The 19,723-nt window shown below is 37.6% G+C and overlaps 1 protein-coding gene across 1 annotated transcript in view; it reads left to right on the top strand.

The window, feature by feature from the left end:
- The first annotated feature begins 334 nt into the window (after positions 1-334).
- LOC130243863 (cytochrome P450 4B1) overlaps positions 335-19,723 on the top strand; it is a 23,801-nt gene continuing 4,412 nt past the window's right edge. The window contains exons 1-9 of the mRNA XM_056476167.1: positions 335-560; positions 2,633-2,777; positions 2,856-2,900; positions 6,262-6,389; positions 7,131-7,255; positions 9,463-9,617; positions 13,756-13,862; positions 13,949-14,139; positions 14,654-14,787. Of these exons, the coding sequence (XP_056332142.1) occupies positions 384-560; positions 2,633-2,777; positions 2,856-2,900; positions 6,262-6,389; positions 7,131-7,255; positions 9,463-9,617; positions 13,756-13,862; positions 13,949-14,139; positions 14,654-14,787 (1,207 nt within the window). The 5' untranslated portion in view covers positions 335-383. The remainder of the gene's footprint in view (positions 561-2,632; positions 2,778-2,855; positions 2,901-6,261; positions 6,390-7,130; positions 7,256-9,462; positions 9,618-13,755; positions 13,863-13,948; positions 14,140-14,653; positions 14,788-19,723) is intronic.

Raw genomic sequence — 19,723 nt, 5'->3', positions numbered from 1 at the left:
TCAAAAAAAAGAAATATTTTTTTAACCTGCCTTCTGTTCATATTTCTGTGCTATAAGTATAGTCAAGTGTACACATAACCAAGTTTTTTTAAGTTTAAAATAATCACTTATTCAGAAAACTTCATAAATCTTTATAAAACTTTCAGAAATTAACCGGGAAATATGATGATTAGCCTAGATATTCTTCTTTACCCCATTCACTTGTCTTGCCTTAAAAAGTTTTGATTCAGCTACTATCGGATAGCTCTCAGGAATCTCAATGAAACTGTTAAAGAAAAGGTTTATTGATTGTAAAGAAAGCCCGTCCCTCTCCCTCTCTCTCCTGTCTCCTGCTCTGAATCCCACACTGAGTTCAATGACAGCAGCACCAGACTCTTCTCGTCATGCTGCTCTACGGGATTTCTCCGTTTGTGCTCTCCGTCAATCATGTTTTGGCGCTCATATTTCTGGCGTGTTTGCTGACAGTGGTGAAAATGCTGATTGTGAGGAGAAAGGGGATGAAAACTATGGAGCGTTTTCCTGGACCTCCTGCGCACTGGCTCTTTGGACACGTTAAGGAGGTAAACACATACAGTTACATAACAACTGTAAAATGGCGCTAATAGCACTAAAAATGGGTGATTATAGGGGAAGCAATTGAGGTAAAGTTTGTTTTATATTCACACAGTCGGACTTTCTCCATGATAATATAATTATTTAGGAAAAGTATTCCTTGCAAATTCTAAATTAGGAAATTATATAAGCAGCCAATGACTAAGTATTGTCCACAGTCAGTTAAATAGTACTAATGTTGTATTCAAGTCATACTTACATGCGATTTCAGACCGAATATTCAAAGTAAACAATAGGCATGTCACAAGTTGTCTCTAAACGAATATGGGAAATATAAAACCAACTTTACCTCATTAAACCACTTGTATTTAAAAGTGGTGATATTTAACACCTGAAAGAACCACTAAAGGAATAGTTGACCCAAAAAAAATGACAATTCTGTTATGATTTCTTTCTGTCGTGTAACCATTGATTTCCATAGAAAAAAAAACTTGCAGTGATCAACAGTAAAGTCAGAAACTTGTAGAAATTTAATTGTGAAAATTATTATTATTATAATATGAACAAATGCTGGAGCCACAGTTACATTGATACTTTAACCATTTTGTTAAAGTTTATCAGTTATCAACTCATGAATTTGCATTTATTTGGCATATAATTGGCATATATATATATATATATATATATATATATATATATATATATATATATATATATATATATATATGTATATAAAAGAAATTATTTTGTTTTTCTGCGATATATACAGTATGTTTATTTCCCTAATTTATTTTAAATATAAAACGAGTTTTCATAATTGATCATTTTCTGACCCCTTAACTCTGTGGTTGTTATGTTGGTAAATATATAAACCGATATTTCAGTATACTGTTAACATACATTCTGTCTGAATTTATGTTTCAAAATTTACTGCAAATCTCAGATTTATAATGCTGGAGTTGCTCAAATATTTGTATTTTTTTACATTGTTACTGTAATAATGTTAACGATTAATGTCCAAACTAAAACATCCTATGAACTATGTGTAATTTAAATCTTTACTTTGAGTACTGGTTCGACTCCCGGCTGATGTCAAGCCCGCTCACCTGCGTGGAGTATACTCATGCATCATACCATTATGTGATGCATTGTGTATTGAACTGAGAGAGTCTCGGACATTATCAGGAAGGCTATTTCAGAATTTAGAAGCCATAAATAATAAGGCTCGACCTCCTTTAGTAGACTTTGCTATTCTGGGTACCACCAGAAGCCCTGAGTTTTGAGATCTTAAAGAGCGGGTTGGATTGTAACTAGACAGAAGGTAGGTTAGATAAACAGGAGCTAGATTATTTAAAGCTTTATAGGTAAGAAGCAATCATTTATAACCAATACGGAACTTAACAGGCAGCCAGTGTAGGGAGGATGAAATTGGGGTGATATGATCATATTATCTAGACCAGAACTCTGGCAGCTGCACTAACTGAAGTTTATTAGTAGAGGATGCTGGGCAGCCAGCAAACAGAGCATTACAGTAATCCAACCTAGAAGTCATAAAAGCATGGGCTAGCTTTTCTGCATCTAAGACGGATAGCATACTTTGTACCTTAGCAATATTTCTCAGATGAAAGAAGGTGGTTTTGAATGAATATATTATTCACCAACATCTTAGGAACACTAAGAACTGAACATTCTGTTAATGTTCACTGAAGAGTGTTTGCTCATGCAAGAGAACTTCATAAAAACTTTAGCCAACATTTTCAATTAGCTCACAGGTCATCACATGTTTTATGCTGCCATTTTATATACTAAATAATTCAGAAGTACTACAAAATGTATGTTCCCTGACCTCCTCATTGGAGGGAATCAATCTTATTATTGTCTCTGAGCTGTCTGTGTCTATTCACCGCAGTTATTCAATGACATAATTATATTGTATGCCAGTGAACAGAACAGCCTTGCATTGCACTCACATTCTTCAGCTGCAACTGGAAGAGTTCGCGTGCGATGAATAACATTAGTGCGCTGTTTATTATTCAGGAAGCACGTCAATAATTGTCTTGCCTTTCTGAATTATTTGCAGTTTCACCAAGATGGACATGATTTAGAGAAGATTGTCAAGTGGATGGAACGCTATCAGTTTGCTTTCCCTCTATGGTTTGGCCCGTCGTTGGCTGTTTTGAATATCCACCATCCGTCATATGTGAAGACCATTCTCACAACAACAGGTGATTTATAGCTCTTCCCCAAACACCAATGACTGAAACAAGCATTATAAAAATGACTTTATTTTGTGTTATTGACAGAACCCAAAGATGACTATGCATACAAGTTTTTCATTCCTTGGTTAGGTAAGTTGTTTTTATTCTCACCATTGTTTTAATAACTACATTCAGCCTGGGTTTATTATTGGGTGTTTCTTTAACTATTGCTTCTGTAGACTTTTAGAATTACAGAGAATTCAATATGGTAAATTGCTCTCTGATGTATGCATACAGTATTAGTTATGTGGGTTAGGTAAGTGCAAAAATTCTTCAGAAATGGATTTATATTAGGGTTGGACGATATTGCAAAAACATGATCACGATATCATGTTTCATATCATTCGATATCAATAATTATTGAATATTTTTTAACAATACATTTAGGAATATTAGGATTTTTTTTTATTTATTTAACCATTTTATTTTAATTTACCAACATTACTAAGGCAAATAGTTTTATTAGTCAAAAACCAAATCATTTAAACAAAATATCTCTTCATAATAAAATAAACAGAAGTGTTAAAGGCACTCTTAATCATGATAAATAAAATGTTACAAAGTATGTGCAATGGTAAAGCGTAAATACTGAACAATCAAAGCAAACTTTAAGGTGTGAATAATAATGAGACAGTAAACCTCAAACTCTGTCAACAACACAAATCTGAGCTTTTAAGTAAAGGAACCAGCCATTATTATTCAAATACACACTGCAACATTACAAATTGTGAAGTTGAATGGTTATATTACCCCCAGTGCATAGAAATATTTCAGATGGGATGCTAGTGGCTGGGATGCACAAGAAAAGAAACCAAAAAGCCACTCTGGCGACATCCTTACATCCTTTTTTATTTACAGTCTCCTCACTGCTGCTATACCGCACTAGTTTTATTAGTCAAAAACCAAATCATTTAAACAAAATATCTCTACATAATAAAATAAACAGAAGTGTTAAAGAGACTCTTAAACCTGATAAATAAAATGTTACAAAGTGTGTGCAATGGTAAAGCGTAAATACTGAACAATCAAAGCAAACTTTAAGGTGTGAATAATAATGAGACAGTAAACCTCAAACTCTGTCAACAACACAAATTATGATAGTCAAATCTGAGCTTTCAAGTAAAGAAACCAGCCATTATTATTCAAATTAACACTGCAACATTACAAACTGTGAAGTTGAATGACTATATTACCCCCGGTGCTAAGAAATATTTCAGATGGGATGCTAGTGGCTGGGATGCACAAGAAAAGAAACCAAAAAGCCACTCTGGCGACATCCTTACATCCTTTTTTATTTACAGTCTCCTCACTGCTGCTATACTGCACTAGTTTTATTAGTCAAAAACAAAAATATTTAAACAAAATATCTCTTTATAATAAAATAAACAGAAGTGTTAAAGAGACTCTTAATCATGATAAATAAAATGTTACAATGTGTGTGCAATGTTAAAGCGTAAATACTGAACAATCAAAGCAAACTTTAAGGTGTGAATAATAATGAGACAGTAAACTTCAAACTCTGTCAACAACACAAATTATGATAGTCAAATCTGAGCTTTCAAGTAAAGGAACCAGCCATTATTATTCAAATACACACTGCAACATTACAAATTGTGAAGTTGAATTATTATATTACCCCCAGTGCAAAGAAATATTTCAGATGGGATGCTAGTGGCTGGGATGCACAAGAAAAGAAACCAAAAAGCCACTCTGGCGACATCCTTACATCCTTTTTTTTATTTACAATCTCCTCACTGCTGCTATACGGCACTCATTTTCACGTGTGTTGTTATGCTGACCTGGCGAATAACGTCACTAGGTGAACATCAAGCGTTTTCTCAGAGCATGACAAACGGACATCTATTGCTGCCGCTCTGATACAAGTTCATGGAGAAAAGTAAACAGCACTGCAGTGTTGGGATGTGCTGTGTTAGTCTGAGGTAATTACTCTGCCGTTATTAGTGAAATGTGTATATTCCATACAGTGTGAAGTGTGAAGCAGATTGGTTAGTTCTACTTTCATGAATCGCTCGCTGCATTGGGAAAAGTTGAGATGTTTTCAACTATGTGCGGCTGGAAAATTTACACGGTTCACGTGCGCGCTGCACCCGTATGTGTGTCGTGCAAGTCGCGCGCCTCCATTGGAAATGACTGCATTGGAAACTTACACCCAAAGCTTATTGGCATTCCTTCCAAGGCACACATTCGGCAGCCACATTATAATAAAACTATAGCCGTCATACCGAAGTTACATACCGAATCTTTTTTTTTTATCGATAATGACAATGGTGTTCGGTCAATAAATATCGATACCTGTCGGCGCCAGTGGTGTAGTGGTTAGTGCATCGACACAATCACTCCAATGCTCATGGCGACCAGAGTTCAATTCCTGCCTCGCGGTCCTATGCCGATCCTTCCCTTCTCTCTGCTCCCCATGCTTTCCTGTCAATAATCTCTTCTGTCCTATACATTAAAGGTGAAAACCCCGAAAAAATTATTAAAAAATAAATAAATATTGATACCGATTTTATCGCCCAGTCCAATTTATATGATCATTTATAGCCACATGAATTACCACCAGAATAAAAAGCTCAGTTTTGACCATATTTGGAATGGTCATGAATATTAATGAGCTCTGCTCTGATCCTCTGCTGCTTGTGTCAGTGCCTGCTCTCTCTCTCTCTCTCTCTCTCTCTCTCTCTCTCTCAAAAACCCACACGCTTAATTAAAATCAGTTTTATCAAATGTATTGGTGCCCTTTAACTCAATAAAAATCACTTTAATAGATGAGAGATATGACACGATGCATAAATGTGCATTAATAAATTATACTCAGCAGTTTGCATGTGTTTACATTACAATCATATGAGGCAAATTTTACTATATACACATTAAAATAACAAAAGAAACACATTTAAGCAGAACTTATGCCTCTTTGGGCTGTGCTGAATATATTTTTAATCTGTATATCCTGCCTTTTGCTTTCTGATAAGCTGTTAACAGATGAGATGCACACAGCTTCAAAGATCTGCTACGTTTTAGTCTCTGTTTTAGTCTCTTATTTTCAAAATAAGCGTCTGATGTACATATATGTTTAATAAGCTTAGATAAATGGGGGGAAAATATTGTTGTAATCTTAGTTGAAAACATTGTGCCCAATCAAACGCTATGGCGTGCATATTAATGAACTTTTGTGCAATGTAACAGTCTGTGTTTTGTTCTGATTGGCCTGTTTTTTACATGGGATTTACATGAGAATGAGGAAACAATGGTGTCTGAGGCTCGGGGTATTACTTTTCCATGTACTGAACTCTCATTATTCAGCAATGCCTAGTCATATGCAGATTTTTATTAAAACTTTAAGCTTTATTAGAAATGATGTAGTTTCAGTAACAATAATAAAAAACTAAAAGTATCTGTCATTGAAGAAATGTTATGACTGTCTCCTCAGGCGATGGCTTACTGGTGTCTACTGGACAGAAATGGTTTCGGCATAGACGACTGCTCACTCCTGGTTTCCATTATGACGTTTTGAAGCCTTATGTGAAACTTATTTCTGATTCAACAAAAGTCATGCTGGTACGTCAAATGAAAGCATTGTTATTATGCTTACTCAACATTGTTAAAGTGTACTGTATGTTATGTCAGATGCGACAGTATAATGAACACACACACCTTCTGGCTTCAGTCCAGACTACATCCGCCTGATTTTGGCACGATCAGTTTAACACAGGCTAGTCGTGGTGATTGGTAAAGTGATCATAAGATTGGCTTAAATTGTAAACAATGTGTCTATGTTATAATTATATAATTGCTCAGTTTGTTTAAGCAACTTAACTAACATTATAAAGTCCCAGCAAGCACTTTTTGGTTTATTTAATAGACGTCTAAGCATAGACATTTTGACTAAAACTAGGCTGCAGTTTGGGCTGTAAGTGAAAATATAAAAGATATCAGCAGATCATCTCGATCATGTCTACATGCCTAAATGGATTGAGTTGCTGCCATGTGATTGGCTGATTAGAAATTTGTGTTAACCAGCAGTTGGACAGGTGTACCTAATAAAATAACCTGTGAGTGTAGCGTTCTGAAATGTAAGGTCCTAATAATAATAATAATAATAATAATAATAATAATAATAATAATAATAATAATAATAATAATAACAACACACAGAATATAGAATAAAACATAGAATCATACATTATTTTAATTTAAACAGTAATATTTAAAAAATGTTGCTTTATATTGTTAATAAACGTGGGAACATCATCACAGGACTTTTTTGATGAATGCATTGTGATTGTTGTTGTCTTCTAGGGTAAATGGGAAGTTTACTCCAGATCAGAAGAGTCATTTGAGCTGTTTAAGCATGTAAGTCTCATGACGCTGGACAGCATCATGAAATGTGCATTCAGCTGTAACAGCAACTGTCAGACAGACAGGTCAGTTTTCAGTCACGTTTCCTTTAGTCACTAATACTGCAAAAGTGTTTCTTTTCCCTGCTGAAAAATCCAGCTTAAACCAGCCTAGGCTGGTTGGCTGGTTTTAGCTGGTTGACCAGCCTGGTTTTAGAGGGGTTTTGGCCATTTCCAGGCTGGTTTCCAGCCCTTTCCAGCCTGGTTTTAGCTGGTTAGGCTGGAAAATGACCAGCTAAATCCAGCTAAAACCAGCTTGACCAGCCTGGTTTAAGCTAGACATAGCTGGTTTTGGCTGGGCTCCCAGCCTGTCTAGGCTGGTCAAGCTGGTTTTAGCTGGTCATATTTCAGCCTGACCAGCTACGACCAGGCTGGAAATGGCTGGAAACCAGCCTGGAAATGGCCAAAACCCCTCTAAATCCAGGCTGGTCAACCAGCTAAAACCAGCCAACCAGCCTAGGCTGGTTTAAGCTGTTTTTTTCAGTAGGGTTTTGTCTTGTTTATAGTTCAAATATCTAAAAATTCTTAAATCATGAAGCATTTTCTGGACAAGCAAACAATGTTGTTTTGTTTTCAGAAATAATATGCCAAAATTAGGTAAGTGTTTTCCTTAAACAAGCACAATAATCGGCCAATGGGGTACGTAAAATAATTCAATGTCAAAAGAAAAACAAGATTATTTTGCTTACCACATTACATTTACATTTAGTCATTTAGCAGACGCTTTTATCCAAAGCGACTTACAAATGAGGACAAGGAAGCAATTTACACAACTATAAGAGCAGCAGTGAACAAGTGCTATAGACAAGTTTCAGGTGTGTAAAGTCTAAGAAGCAAAGCATTAGTAATGTTTTTTTTTTTTGAGAGAGAGAGAGAGAGAGAGAGAGAGAGAGAGAGAGTACAGTTAGTGGTATAGCCAGAGAGGCAGTTGCAGATTAGGAAGGAAAGTGGAGAGTAAACAGTTGAGTTTTTAGTCGTTTCTTGAAGACAGCAAGTGACTCTGCTGTTCTGATGTAGTTAGGGAGTTCATTCCACCAACTGGGCAGATTGAATGCGAGAGTTCGGGAAAGTGATTTCTTCCCTCTTAGGGATGGAACCACGAGGCGATGTTCATTCACAGAACGCAAGTTTCTGGAGGACACATAAATCTGCAGAAGTGAGAGCAGATAAGAAGGAGCAAAGCCAGAGGTCGCTTTGTAAGCAAACATCAGAGCTTTGAATTTGATGCGAGCAGCAACTGGCAGCCAGTGCAAACGGGTGAGTAGCGGAGTGACAGGTGCTCTATTGGGTTCATCAAAGACCACTCGTGCTGCTGCGTTCTGAAGCAGCTGAAGAGGTCTGATAGAATTAGCTGGAAGCCCGGCTAGTAGAGAGTTGCAATAGTCCAGTTTGGAGAGAACAAGAGCTTGAACAATAAGTTGAGCTGTATGTTCAGATAGGAAGGGTCGGACCTTTCTGATGTTATAGAGTGCGAATCTGCAAGATCGAGCAGTTCTAGAAATGTGGTCAGAGAAGTGTAGTTGGTCATCAATCGTTACTCCAAGGCTTTTTACCATTTTGGTTGCAGTGATGGTTGCCCCATCCATCTGGATTGAAAAGTTATGGTGTAGAGTCGGGTTGGCAGAAACTTCAAGCATTTCCGTTTTCGTGAGGTTAAGCTGAAGATGATGATCTTTCATCCAGTGTGAAATGTCTGACAGGCAGGCTGAGATGCGAGCTGGAACCGAGGGATCATCAGGGTGAAAAGAGAGGTATAGCTGGGTATCATCAGCATAGCAGTGGTAGGAAAAAACATTAGCAGATTATTGTGCTTGTTTTAATCAGGATCAGAAAGAGCTTTATTGGCAGGTTTGTTCACACATACAGTACGAGGAATTTGCTTCTACAGTGCAACACAATTACAGAGACAGAACAAAAAAACAGATAATAAATATATTTCAAAGATAGAAGCAAGTAGTGAGTGCAAATATACAAATTGACAAGTGTATGTAGAGATATATTACTATATACAATGTTATATGTGCAGCTGTAATGTGCAAATTGGCATGTAAAGTGTGCTTTTAAATAAAAAAAATAGTTTTAAGAAAATACTCACTTAATTTTAACATATTAATTCTTAAAACAGGACAATATTTTTTGCTTGACCACTTTATTTAAGAATTTTTAGATATTTGAAGCATTTGGGGCACTTTTTGCTATGTAAAATGAGTAATATCATACTGATCTCGTTGCAGTGGAACCAACCCGTATATCCAAGCAGTGTTTGACCTCTGCCACCTGGTGAACCTCAGGTTCAGAGTGTTTCCGTACCACAGCAAGGCCATATTTCATCTTAGTCCACATGGATACCGGTTCAGGAAGGCAGCCAGCATTGCACACAATCACACAGGTGACGTTTCTTTGACAATTTACAGTCATGCACACCATACACTGGCCTAAACCCTCAGAACTTCACAGGAACTGCAGATGTAATCTATAAATAAATAAATCCTCTTACCAGAGCATTCAGATACCTTTATACGTATGATGTGGGAATGTCTGGAGGTGCAAAAACTTTGGGATTCTGTGCTGGACATTTTGTTTAAAGTTTCCCCAAAGATCCCTAATAATTCCTTACATTTATATAGCGCTTTTCTGGACAAAGAGCTTTACACATTTTTGGGGGGGAATCTCCTCATCCACCACCAGTGTGCAGCATCCACCTGGATCCGCCTTCGGAGTCGAATCAGCAACCTTCTTGCTGTGAGGCCACAGTGTAACCACCCGCATCTCATTATTATTATTATTATTGTTATTATTATTATTAAAATAATTATTATGTAAGAAAAAATGTATTATTCAGATTTTTATTATTCCTCAGACTTTTACTAAATATGCTGGTCAGTTTGTTATTTGCCTAAGAAAATGACAATAGACTAAAGTTTTTAATTTTAAACTAATTTTAACAAATTCCTGAGATATTTGTGTGTTTCTCATGATAGATGGTCTAAATAATTTGTACCGTACACCGACATTTCATCTTACTTCATTCACAATTATACTAAATATTTAAATATTTATATTTATATATTAATTATATTTAAAGGGCACCTATGGTAAAAAATCTACTGTTCAAGCTGTTTGGACAGACATATGTGCATGTATGGTGTATAGACTGTCATATTGGGGTGATAAAACATACCCAGTGCTTTTTTTTCAATTTAACAACATAAAAAACGGTGGACCAATTGCAGCTGTTTTCAAACCGACCGCAACTTTACTTTAGGAGAGCGGTCCCCCCGCCCACCAATATTGATTGACAGGCGCGTCATCATATCCTCGGTTTGTTAATTCACGTCCGCCATTTTCAGCGTGAGTCGAAGCGATATCACTAAAGGAACACGCTAGCTCTATTTTTAGATGCAAGGCTCATTGGGCTCAACACAAGATCAATATTCTCCACATTATCGCTCTAATCGGAATTATTGGTTGTATCTTTAGGTAGGTTTGCAAACATGTGTACTTCTCATTGAGTCTACCTTATACTTCAGCCATTTGCATTTCTCGTAATCCCAGAAGCTCCCTGTGATCTTAACTAGCATGCGTTTTAGAATTATAAACATAGGTTTCTATCAGGGTACACTCAAGTCGACAGCTGGGCGCTGCGGACCGCTGCAGAAACCTATGTTTAGAATTCAAAAATGCATGGCGCGACGATTCGGGACACTTCATGTTTCTGCCGCACCACAGAGAGTGTCTGGTGTGCCGTGTCGCGGGTTCGAGCGGCGCATCCGGTGCCTCAGTCAAAGTTAATTCAGTGTGTGTGGTTATTAGTTTCTGTGTACAAGCTCGACACTTGAAACTAACACACAGTTGGCTGTAAAACTGTACAAAGACACACATGATTTTGTACTCTCTGCTTGGTCTGTGTCCGAGTCGTACATGTACGACTGAATGCTGATCATCTCACTCCAACTTTTTCTCTGTCTGCCTGTCAGACTCTGTTGCAAACGCAGAGCGGGTGAGCTCATGGCCCCGCCCCCTTTTTACGTTGGGCAGGAAGCCGAAACTAATTTACATGTGAAGCAACACACCCCTAAATCAGCGAGCTGTGGACACGCCCCCAACATGACACTTTTTAACACATTATAATAAAACAATCTGAATTGTGTTTTAAACTGAACCTAAACTGGCACACTCAGAAGAACCATAATATTAATATTAAATCATAAAAAAGAGGTAAACTATGTGTCCTTTAAAACACTAATCTCATAACATTACTTATAAAACTCTAATAAAAGATTAAATAAATAAATCATTTAAATAAAAATTGAAGTAGTATATATTATAGTGAGCAGCAAGCGACAGTAAGAAGGGCGCTGGTTCGAGTCCAGGCTGGGCCAGTTGGCATTTCTGTGTGGAGTTTGCACGTTCACCCCGTGTTGGCATGGGTTTCCTCCAGGTGCTTTGGTTTATTTATTCCTCGTGCTCAAATCTAGTGAATTTACAGTTCTTCATCATCACTAAATTGTACTATGTGCACACCTTTTAAAGCCATGCCAGCTTAACTGATGTGCTTTCTGTGACGGAAGACTCAAATATTACATTCAATAAATCTCTGAGCCAGTATTTATAGTGTGTGGACATTTTTTAGATGGAGAGTTTCTCCTACACACCTTTCGTTTCTTCAGAGTTGGACTGATTGATCATTTTAAGGTTTAGAAAAAAATGAGCAATGGTTTTGATAAATCTATTTTATCAATTCAGACAACCGTAAGGCACCACATCTTCATTTACACATGGAAGTGGGAGGATTTTTACCATTTGTACCATGTTTACACACAATCAGGAAACACATCTTTGTTCAGAAAAGTCGACTTCTACTCAACAAGGTTTTGATTTCAAATAAATGCTTTTGGAAATCAACACTGATAATAATACTCAAATATACAGTTAAGGTCAGAATTATTAGCCCCCCTTTGATTTTTTTTTTTTTTAATTTTTTTTATATTTCCCAAATGATGTTTAACAGAGCAAGGAAATTTTCACAGTATGTCTGATAATATTTTTTCTTCTGGAGAAAGTCTTATTTGTTTTATTTAGGCTAGAATAAAAGCAGTTTTTAATTTTTTAAACACCATTTTAAGGTCAAAATTATTAGCCCCTTTAAGCTATATATTTTTTCGATAGTCTATAGAAAAAACCATGGTTATACAATAACTTGCCTAATTACCCTAACCAGCCTAGTTAACCTAGTTAACCTAATTAAATATCACTTTAAGCTGTATAGAAGTGTCTTGAAGAATATCTAGTCTAATATAATTTACTGTCATCATGACAAAGATAAAATAAATCAGTTATTAGAGATGAGTTATTAAAGAGCCCATGTTATACATGAAATAGGGTCATATTTAGGTTGTAAGGGTCTCCAACAACAGTCTAATATGCATGCAAGGTCAAACAACACTTTCACGGTCTTATAATCTGCATTTATTTTTACCTAATTATCCCAGCGACTCCCATATGAATCGTTCAGCGATTCATTTGTTCCCAAACCCCTCCTCAGCACGAAGCTAATCTGCGCTGATTGGACCGATGACAGCCTGCTGCGATTGGTCGACACGGACAAGGCTTCAGCACGAGACAGAGTGAAATGCTCAGCTGCTAATCTACAATATAAAAGTAGTCACAGTGCACACGCGCTTCATAGTGGATTTTGGCTGCCAGTGGGTGAATGTAAACACAGACGATGGACTACAAAATACTGACGACTAACTATTTTATTGAGCAAAAAGTCCAAGAACTGGCGAGGAGATCTCCTAGCCTGTCACAGTCTTCTTGCTCTTTTCACACACATGCACACACACACACACACACACACACAAACACACACAGGGCCGGCGCGTCCTTAGAGGAGCGGCTGAATAGAGAGGGCGCATCGCGGCGCTCAGTTATATCCGCGAATACCCGTGCGTTACACACACGAGGAGACACACACACTGTTAGTGGGCGGGGCCGCAGGTTTTAAATCTCCCGGGTTTGCGCGGGTAACTACTTGTGTTTCGTAGCCGCGTCATCGCGAAACACCTAATGACTCGTTATCAAGACGACTCGTTTGAAGCACTATGAGTCGACTCTTTTATAGATGAATCAATAGTTTTAAACACTGTACACTTACAGATTTAAGCCTTAGCTGGATATTTCACTTCACGTAGAGCTGTGTGACACTATATGGAAGGGCATTTTCAAAAACCCATAATATGGGCTCTTTAAAACTATTATGTTTAGAAATGTGTTGAAGAAATTTTCTCTCTGTTAAAACGAAATTCGGGGTAAAATAAACAGGGGGGCTAATAATTCAGGGGGGCTAATAATTCAGGGGGGCTAATAATTCAGGGGGGTAATAATTCTGACTTCAACTGTATATATTTTTAATCAAATAAATGCTGTAAAAAGAAAGAAATCTCACTGACCCCAAACGTTTGAATGGTGGTGTGGGACTCGGGCAAGCCTATCATCTCATTTCAATGTCTTCATATTTTTTTTAGCGGAAGTTATCAGAAAGAGGAAAGAAGTCTTGAAGATGGAGGAGGAGCAGGGCATTGTTAAAAACAGACGATATTTGGACTTTCTGGATATTCTTCTGTCTGCTCGAGTATGAGATTCTCAAACACTCATGTGACATTTTGTTACGTATTGCATGTGAATGCATGGACTGATTTTCGTGTGCCGCGCTTACAGGATGAGCATCAGCAGGGTTTGTCAGATGAAGACATCAGAGCTGAAGTGGACACGTTCATGTTTGAGGGCCACGACACCACGGCTAGTGGAATATCTTGGATCTTCTATAATCTGGCTTGTAATCCCGAGCACCAGGAGAAATGCAGGCAGGAGATCCAGCAAGCTCTGGATGGAAAAGACACGCTGGAGTGGTACTGTCATTACTCAAATTCATTCATTCATTTTCTTTTCGGCTTAGTGCCTTTATTAATCAGGGGTCGCCACAGAGGAATGAACCGCCAACTTATCCAACATATGTTTTACACAGCGGATGCTCTTCCAACTCCAAGCCATCACTGGGAAACATCCATACACACTCATTCACACTCATACACTACGGACAGTTTAGCCTACCCAATTCACCTATAGCGCATGTCTTTCTTTTGACTTGTGGGGGAAACCGGAGCACCCAGAGGAAACCCACACCAACACGGGGAGAACATGCAAACTCCACACTGAAATGCCAACTGGCTCAGCCGAGGCTTGAACTAGCGACCATTTTTCCCATCCTTAAAATAGCATTCAGACATACTCAGTGCACTTTAGGCCAAGCACTTAGATTGTTAAAATAGAGCTGTAGATGTCACTACTACCAAATGTTTCACATGGTAACACTGCAATTACAATATATTTATTTGAGATGTTGCCTCTCGACTTCTGTTTTAGGGAAGACCTGAATAAAATTCCATATACCACAATGTGTATTAAAGAATCACTGCGGCTTCATCCTCCCGTGCCAGGAATATCACGGAAGCTGACCAAACCCTTGACTTTCTTCGATGGACGAACTGTACCTGAAGGTGAGTTAAAAATACCAAATAATACCATGCAAATGCCATAAGAGATCTCCAGAATGCTCTCCTACATGTTAAAAGATATATTCTGGTTGGTGTGATGGGAGTAAATCAAGAGAGTTGGAGGATGTTTTGCAAGATAGTCTCGAATCTAACTGAGTGTAACTTAACGTTTTTTGCATAATTGTATATGAAATCTGCAGCAATTTCTGATTTAAAGTTGTTAAACTCTGCATGAAATCAACATTTAGCGCATATCATTAGTCTTAAAGGAACACTCCACTTTAAAAAAAAAAAATAGGCTCATTTTACAACAATACTGTAACACGGGGAGTGACAGAGACAACTGAAGTTTAGGATCCACTTGCAGGTTTATTCAAAGTCAGGGAATCAATGGTCAACACAGGTGCAAACAGATGTATAAAGGCAATCCAGAATCGTGGTCAATTGTAACAGGCGAGAGGTCAGAAGGCAGGCGGCAGACAATGAGAAAAGTAAACAAAGCAAAGATCAAAATATGGAGAAACTAGACCTGGAGAAACGCGTTGTAATGTCACTTTACAGTAAAACAAGACTCAGCAAAGGCAGGGAGTGTGTGTGTTGTTTAAATAGTGTGTGTAATCAGTCTCTGACAATCCTCAGCTGGTGCAAGTGTAATCAGTGAAAATGAGGAAGCATGTGTGTTTGTGGAACGGAGTGCATGTATGAAAATGTAGTCCATGAATGGCGGATTTGTAGTCCATAGGTTATTGTCAGGGTGAGTGCTTACCAGCAACTTCTGGTGGTTAGAGATCGCTGGTAATCATGACAAATACAACCATTTTTGAATCCATTTAGCTAATCTCCGGGTCTGGGAGGAGCACTTTTAGCTTAGCTTAGCATAGGTCATTGAATCAGATTAGACCATTAGCATCTTGCCCAAAAATGACCAAAGAGTTTTGATAATTTACCTTTTTAAAGCTTGACTCTTCTGTAGTCACGTCATGTACTAAGTTATCCATTAGAAAATGAAAAGTTGCCTTTTTCTAGGCTGATATGGATAGGAAATAATACCAATGAATATTTTTTTTACCAGGGGTAATGATATTATGCAATACCTGCAGAGTTTAGGAGAATGAGAGTCTAGTTCCTAGCCATATCGGCCTAGAAAATAGCAACTTTTCATTTTCCGTTGGTTTTAGTACACGATGTAACTGCAGAAGAGTCAAGTTTTAAATGCAGCAGGGGAATATTTTTTTAAACTTTTGCATGAGATGCTAATGGTCTAATCCGATTCAATGATCTATGCTAAGCTAAGCTAAAAGTGCTCCTACCAGACCCGAAGATGGAAGATTCAAAGATGAATAGATTTAAAATTGGTAAAACTCAAGTGTTTAATTCTATGGGGAGTTGTAAAATGAGCTTTTTTTGTTTACAAAAGTACAGCATCCCTCTGGGCGGCATGGTGGCTAGTACTGAAGGTCGCTTGTTCGAGTCCCGTCTGGGCCAGTTGGCATTTCTGTGTGGAGGTTGCATGTTCTCCCCTTGTTGGCATGGGATTCCTCTGGGTGCTCCGGTTTCCCCCACAATCCAAACACATGCACTATAGGTGAATTGAATAGATTAAATTGGCTGTAGTGTATGAGTGTGTATGGGTGTTTCCCAGTACTGGAAAAAAGAAATCTACTTTGGTAATCTTTAATCAAAATCTGACCGTTTGCTTCCGCTCTGAAATGCATTCCTTCTCTGATGATGTCAGTTTGACTAATTGGATGAGATATGTATAGCCACGCCTCTCCATCTGAAGGCAAAATAAAACCCCACCCCCTACTCAATATTCAGATTCAACTTTAATACACCAAAAATGAGTGTTGTTTGTTCATAATATAACTTAAAAAACAATGGGTGTTCACTTATTTTCTTATTTCTAATATTTCAGTCATGGTATTCTGATATTTTCCTTACACAATGCTATATTGTATGACTGTTAAATTGGTATTTTATGCAGCTTGACAACATCTCTGGTCACCATCCAATGTAATTGCAAGCAAACTCTTTTAGAGCATCATTTAGGAGCATTAGTGATGATGGCATACAGTAACTTACAATTAAATATACAGTTAAAACATAAATACAAATACAAATGCATAAATCAACAGGGAAGTACAAACAACATAAGCAATCATAGACAAATGCATGTCAAAGGCCGTCGTCTACGTTTCTTAAGGTTTTCATTGCCAATTAGACTGAAGTTTGACAGCCTGTTTTATACCCTGTTGACTTATAAACTGACATGATGACCTCTAACTCAGAGAACATCTGATTGAACATTAACTCAGTGGCTTGTTGTTCAGTTACTTGGCGTACGCAACATGACACGGAGCATTATCAGTTCATCACAAGACATCAACGTAGGCTGAATACATTCAAAAAATGATGTTTGCTGTATGTTTAAGCTACTTATTTAAAATGAGCTGAAACAACACAATGCTTAAGGGACCCCTACTGAAAAAAACTGCTTAAACCAGCCTAGGCTGGTTGGCTGGTTTTAGCTGGTTGACCAGCCTGGTTTTAGAGGGGTTTTGGCCATTTCCAGGCTGGTTTCCAGCCATTTCCAGCCTGGTCTTAGCTGGTCAGGCTGGAAAAAACCAGCTAAAACCAGCTTGACCAGCCAAAACCAGCTATGTCCAGCTTAAACCAGGCTAGTCAAGCTGGTTTTAGTTGGATTTAGCTGGTCATTTTAAAGCCTAACCACCTAGGACCAGGCTGGAAATGGCTGGAAACCAGCCTGGAAATGGCCAAAACCCCTCTAAAACCAGGCTGGTCGACCAGCTAAAACCAGCCAACCAGCCTAGACTGGTTTAAGCTGGATTTTTCAGCAGGGACAACTTAGTTGTTTTATGTTCCATCCACTTAAATTTGTAAAAACTAATTAGTCAACTTAATTTTTTCATGTTGTCACAACACAAATCGATTGTGTGGAACCCAGCGTTTTACACAGTGGTGTAATGTGTAATGTGATGAATTACAAATACTCAAATGACTGTAATTAAGTAGTTTTCCTCAGGAAGTGTGCTTTAATAAGTTGGTTTAAAAATATGGGCTGTGTCCAAAACTACTACTCAGAAGGTACTGCATTTGAATTTAAATGTACTACTCAGCCGTTAGAAAAGTGCATTCTATACAGCATGACTGTGAGAAGTATGAATGGAATTCGGACGTACTACATCCGCCATTTTGTCATGGTCACATGACCTACCTGTGTCAGTCGTGTCGCTTCACTCCCATTCATGAATTCTCTCGCGGGCATCATGGGATAGCAGAGCGTGCATTGGATGCGTAGTAAGTCATCCGGGTACTTCTCGCCTACTGATTTTCGAATTCTATGAATTCGGACATACTGCTGGGCTCGCATACTGATTTTAGCATACTGTATAGTGTGGAAGTATGTAGTTTCGGACGCAGCCATGTTCTTTTACTTGAGTAAATTATTAGTGCTTTATTGGCACTTTTGTCCTTTAAGCTGCAGTTAACACTTAATATGTTCATTTTTTCTTCATTTATTTGTTTTCCTTCAGCTTAGTCCTTTATTTGTCAAAGGTCGCCATCAACAAACCGCCAACTATTCCGTCATATGTTTTACACAGCAGATGCCCTTCCAGCTGCAACCCAGTACTGGGAAACACCCATTCACACACACACACACACACACACACACACACACACACACACTCATACACTACAGCCAATTTAGTTTATCAATTCCCCTATAGCGGATGTGTTTGGATTGTGGGGGAAACCGGAGCACCCGGAGGAAACCCATGCCAACACGCTGCAAACTCCACACAGAAATACCAACTGGCCCAACCGGGACTCGAACCAGCGACCTTATTGCTGTGAGGCGACAGTGCTAACCACTAGTAGAATAATAAGTCCTATGTATCCCGTCCAATGAAATCAGTCATTGAAAAGTCACATCAGACTTCAAGACAAGGATGCTTCACAAATACAACAAACAAGCAAACAAGCAAACCTAATACAGGTGCAAATATTGATGTAGTGTGTTCTCACAATAAACAAATCTCACATTTTAAATGTGTGTACTCTATCAATGGCAAATTATTTAACTCACACATAGAAACAGCCTTAAAAAATGCACTGATGTAAGCTACTGTAAAAAAATACATGTAAATTAGCAGTTTTCTGTTTTTTTTACTCATGTTTTTATTTTTCCACATTTATTTATGCTTGTGAATTGCATTATGGGAGCTTGATCTTTCTGCCAACAACCTTTACCCTTTAAAAGTTGGAAAAAAGGTGACTTTTATGACCATTTTTAATAGTTTGCAGTGATTTATTGTCTGTATTGGTGTTGTATATTGTGCTTCAAAAACCTTGTAATAAACTGCCAGTACAGTTTCTGTTATTTTACACACTTATTGCTCTATATATTACTTAATATACATTATATTACTTCAAACGACTAAAATATCAATAAAAGTCACTTTGTTAAATTGTAGAGTTGAATTTTCAACATCAAAATTGGACAGAGCAGAGATAAACATCCCATAATGCAATTCACAACCATAAATAAACAGAAAACACTTTGTGAATCAAGTGTTTTTTCAACAGATATAGTGCAGACCCGTAGCCAGCGTGGTTCGAAAGACCCAGCCCCCACTGACGACGTCCAGAATTCGACCCCTATGAGCTCATTTATCCCATTGTTGACTGCTATGCCATCATAAATTGTGAAAATTATAGATAGAAGACCATTTTTTAATTATAATTTTAATGAAGTGGCCAAATTCTGATGGAGGAAAGTTAAATGAGCTGGCCAGTTTTATTTTAAAACATGTTTTACTTGTTTCCTATCTTTTTTAAATGATCGACGATAATAAATTAGTATTTAAAAATAAGTCTTTTTACATATTTCTTTATTCATTTTTTATAATGCTAATCT

Source organism: Danio aesculapii, chromosome 16 (genome assembly GCF_903798145.1).
Source record: "Danio aesculapii chromosome 16, fDanAes4.1, whole genome shotgun sequence".
NCBI classification, from domain to species: Eukaryota; Metazoa; Chordata; class Actinopteri; order Cypriniformes; family Danionidae; genus Danio; species Danio aesculapii.
Note: the sequence above shows the minus strand (reverse complement) of the source record. Positions and strands in the feature narration are given on the sequence as shown.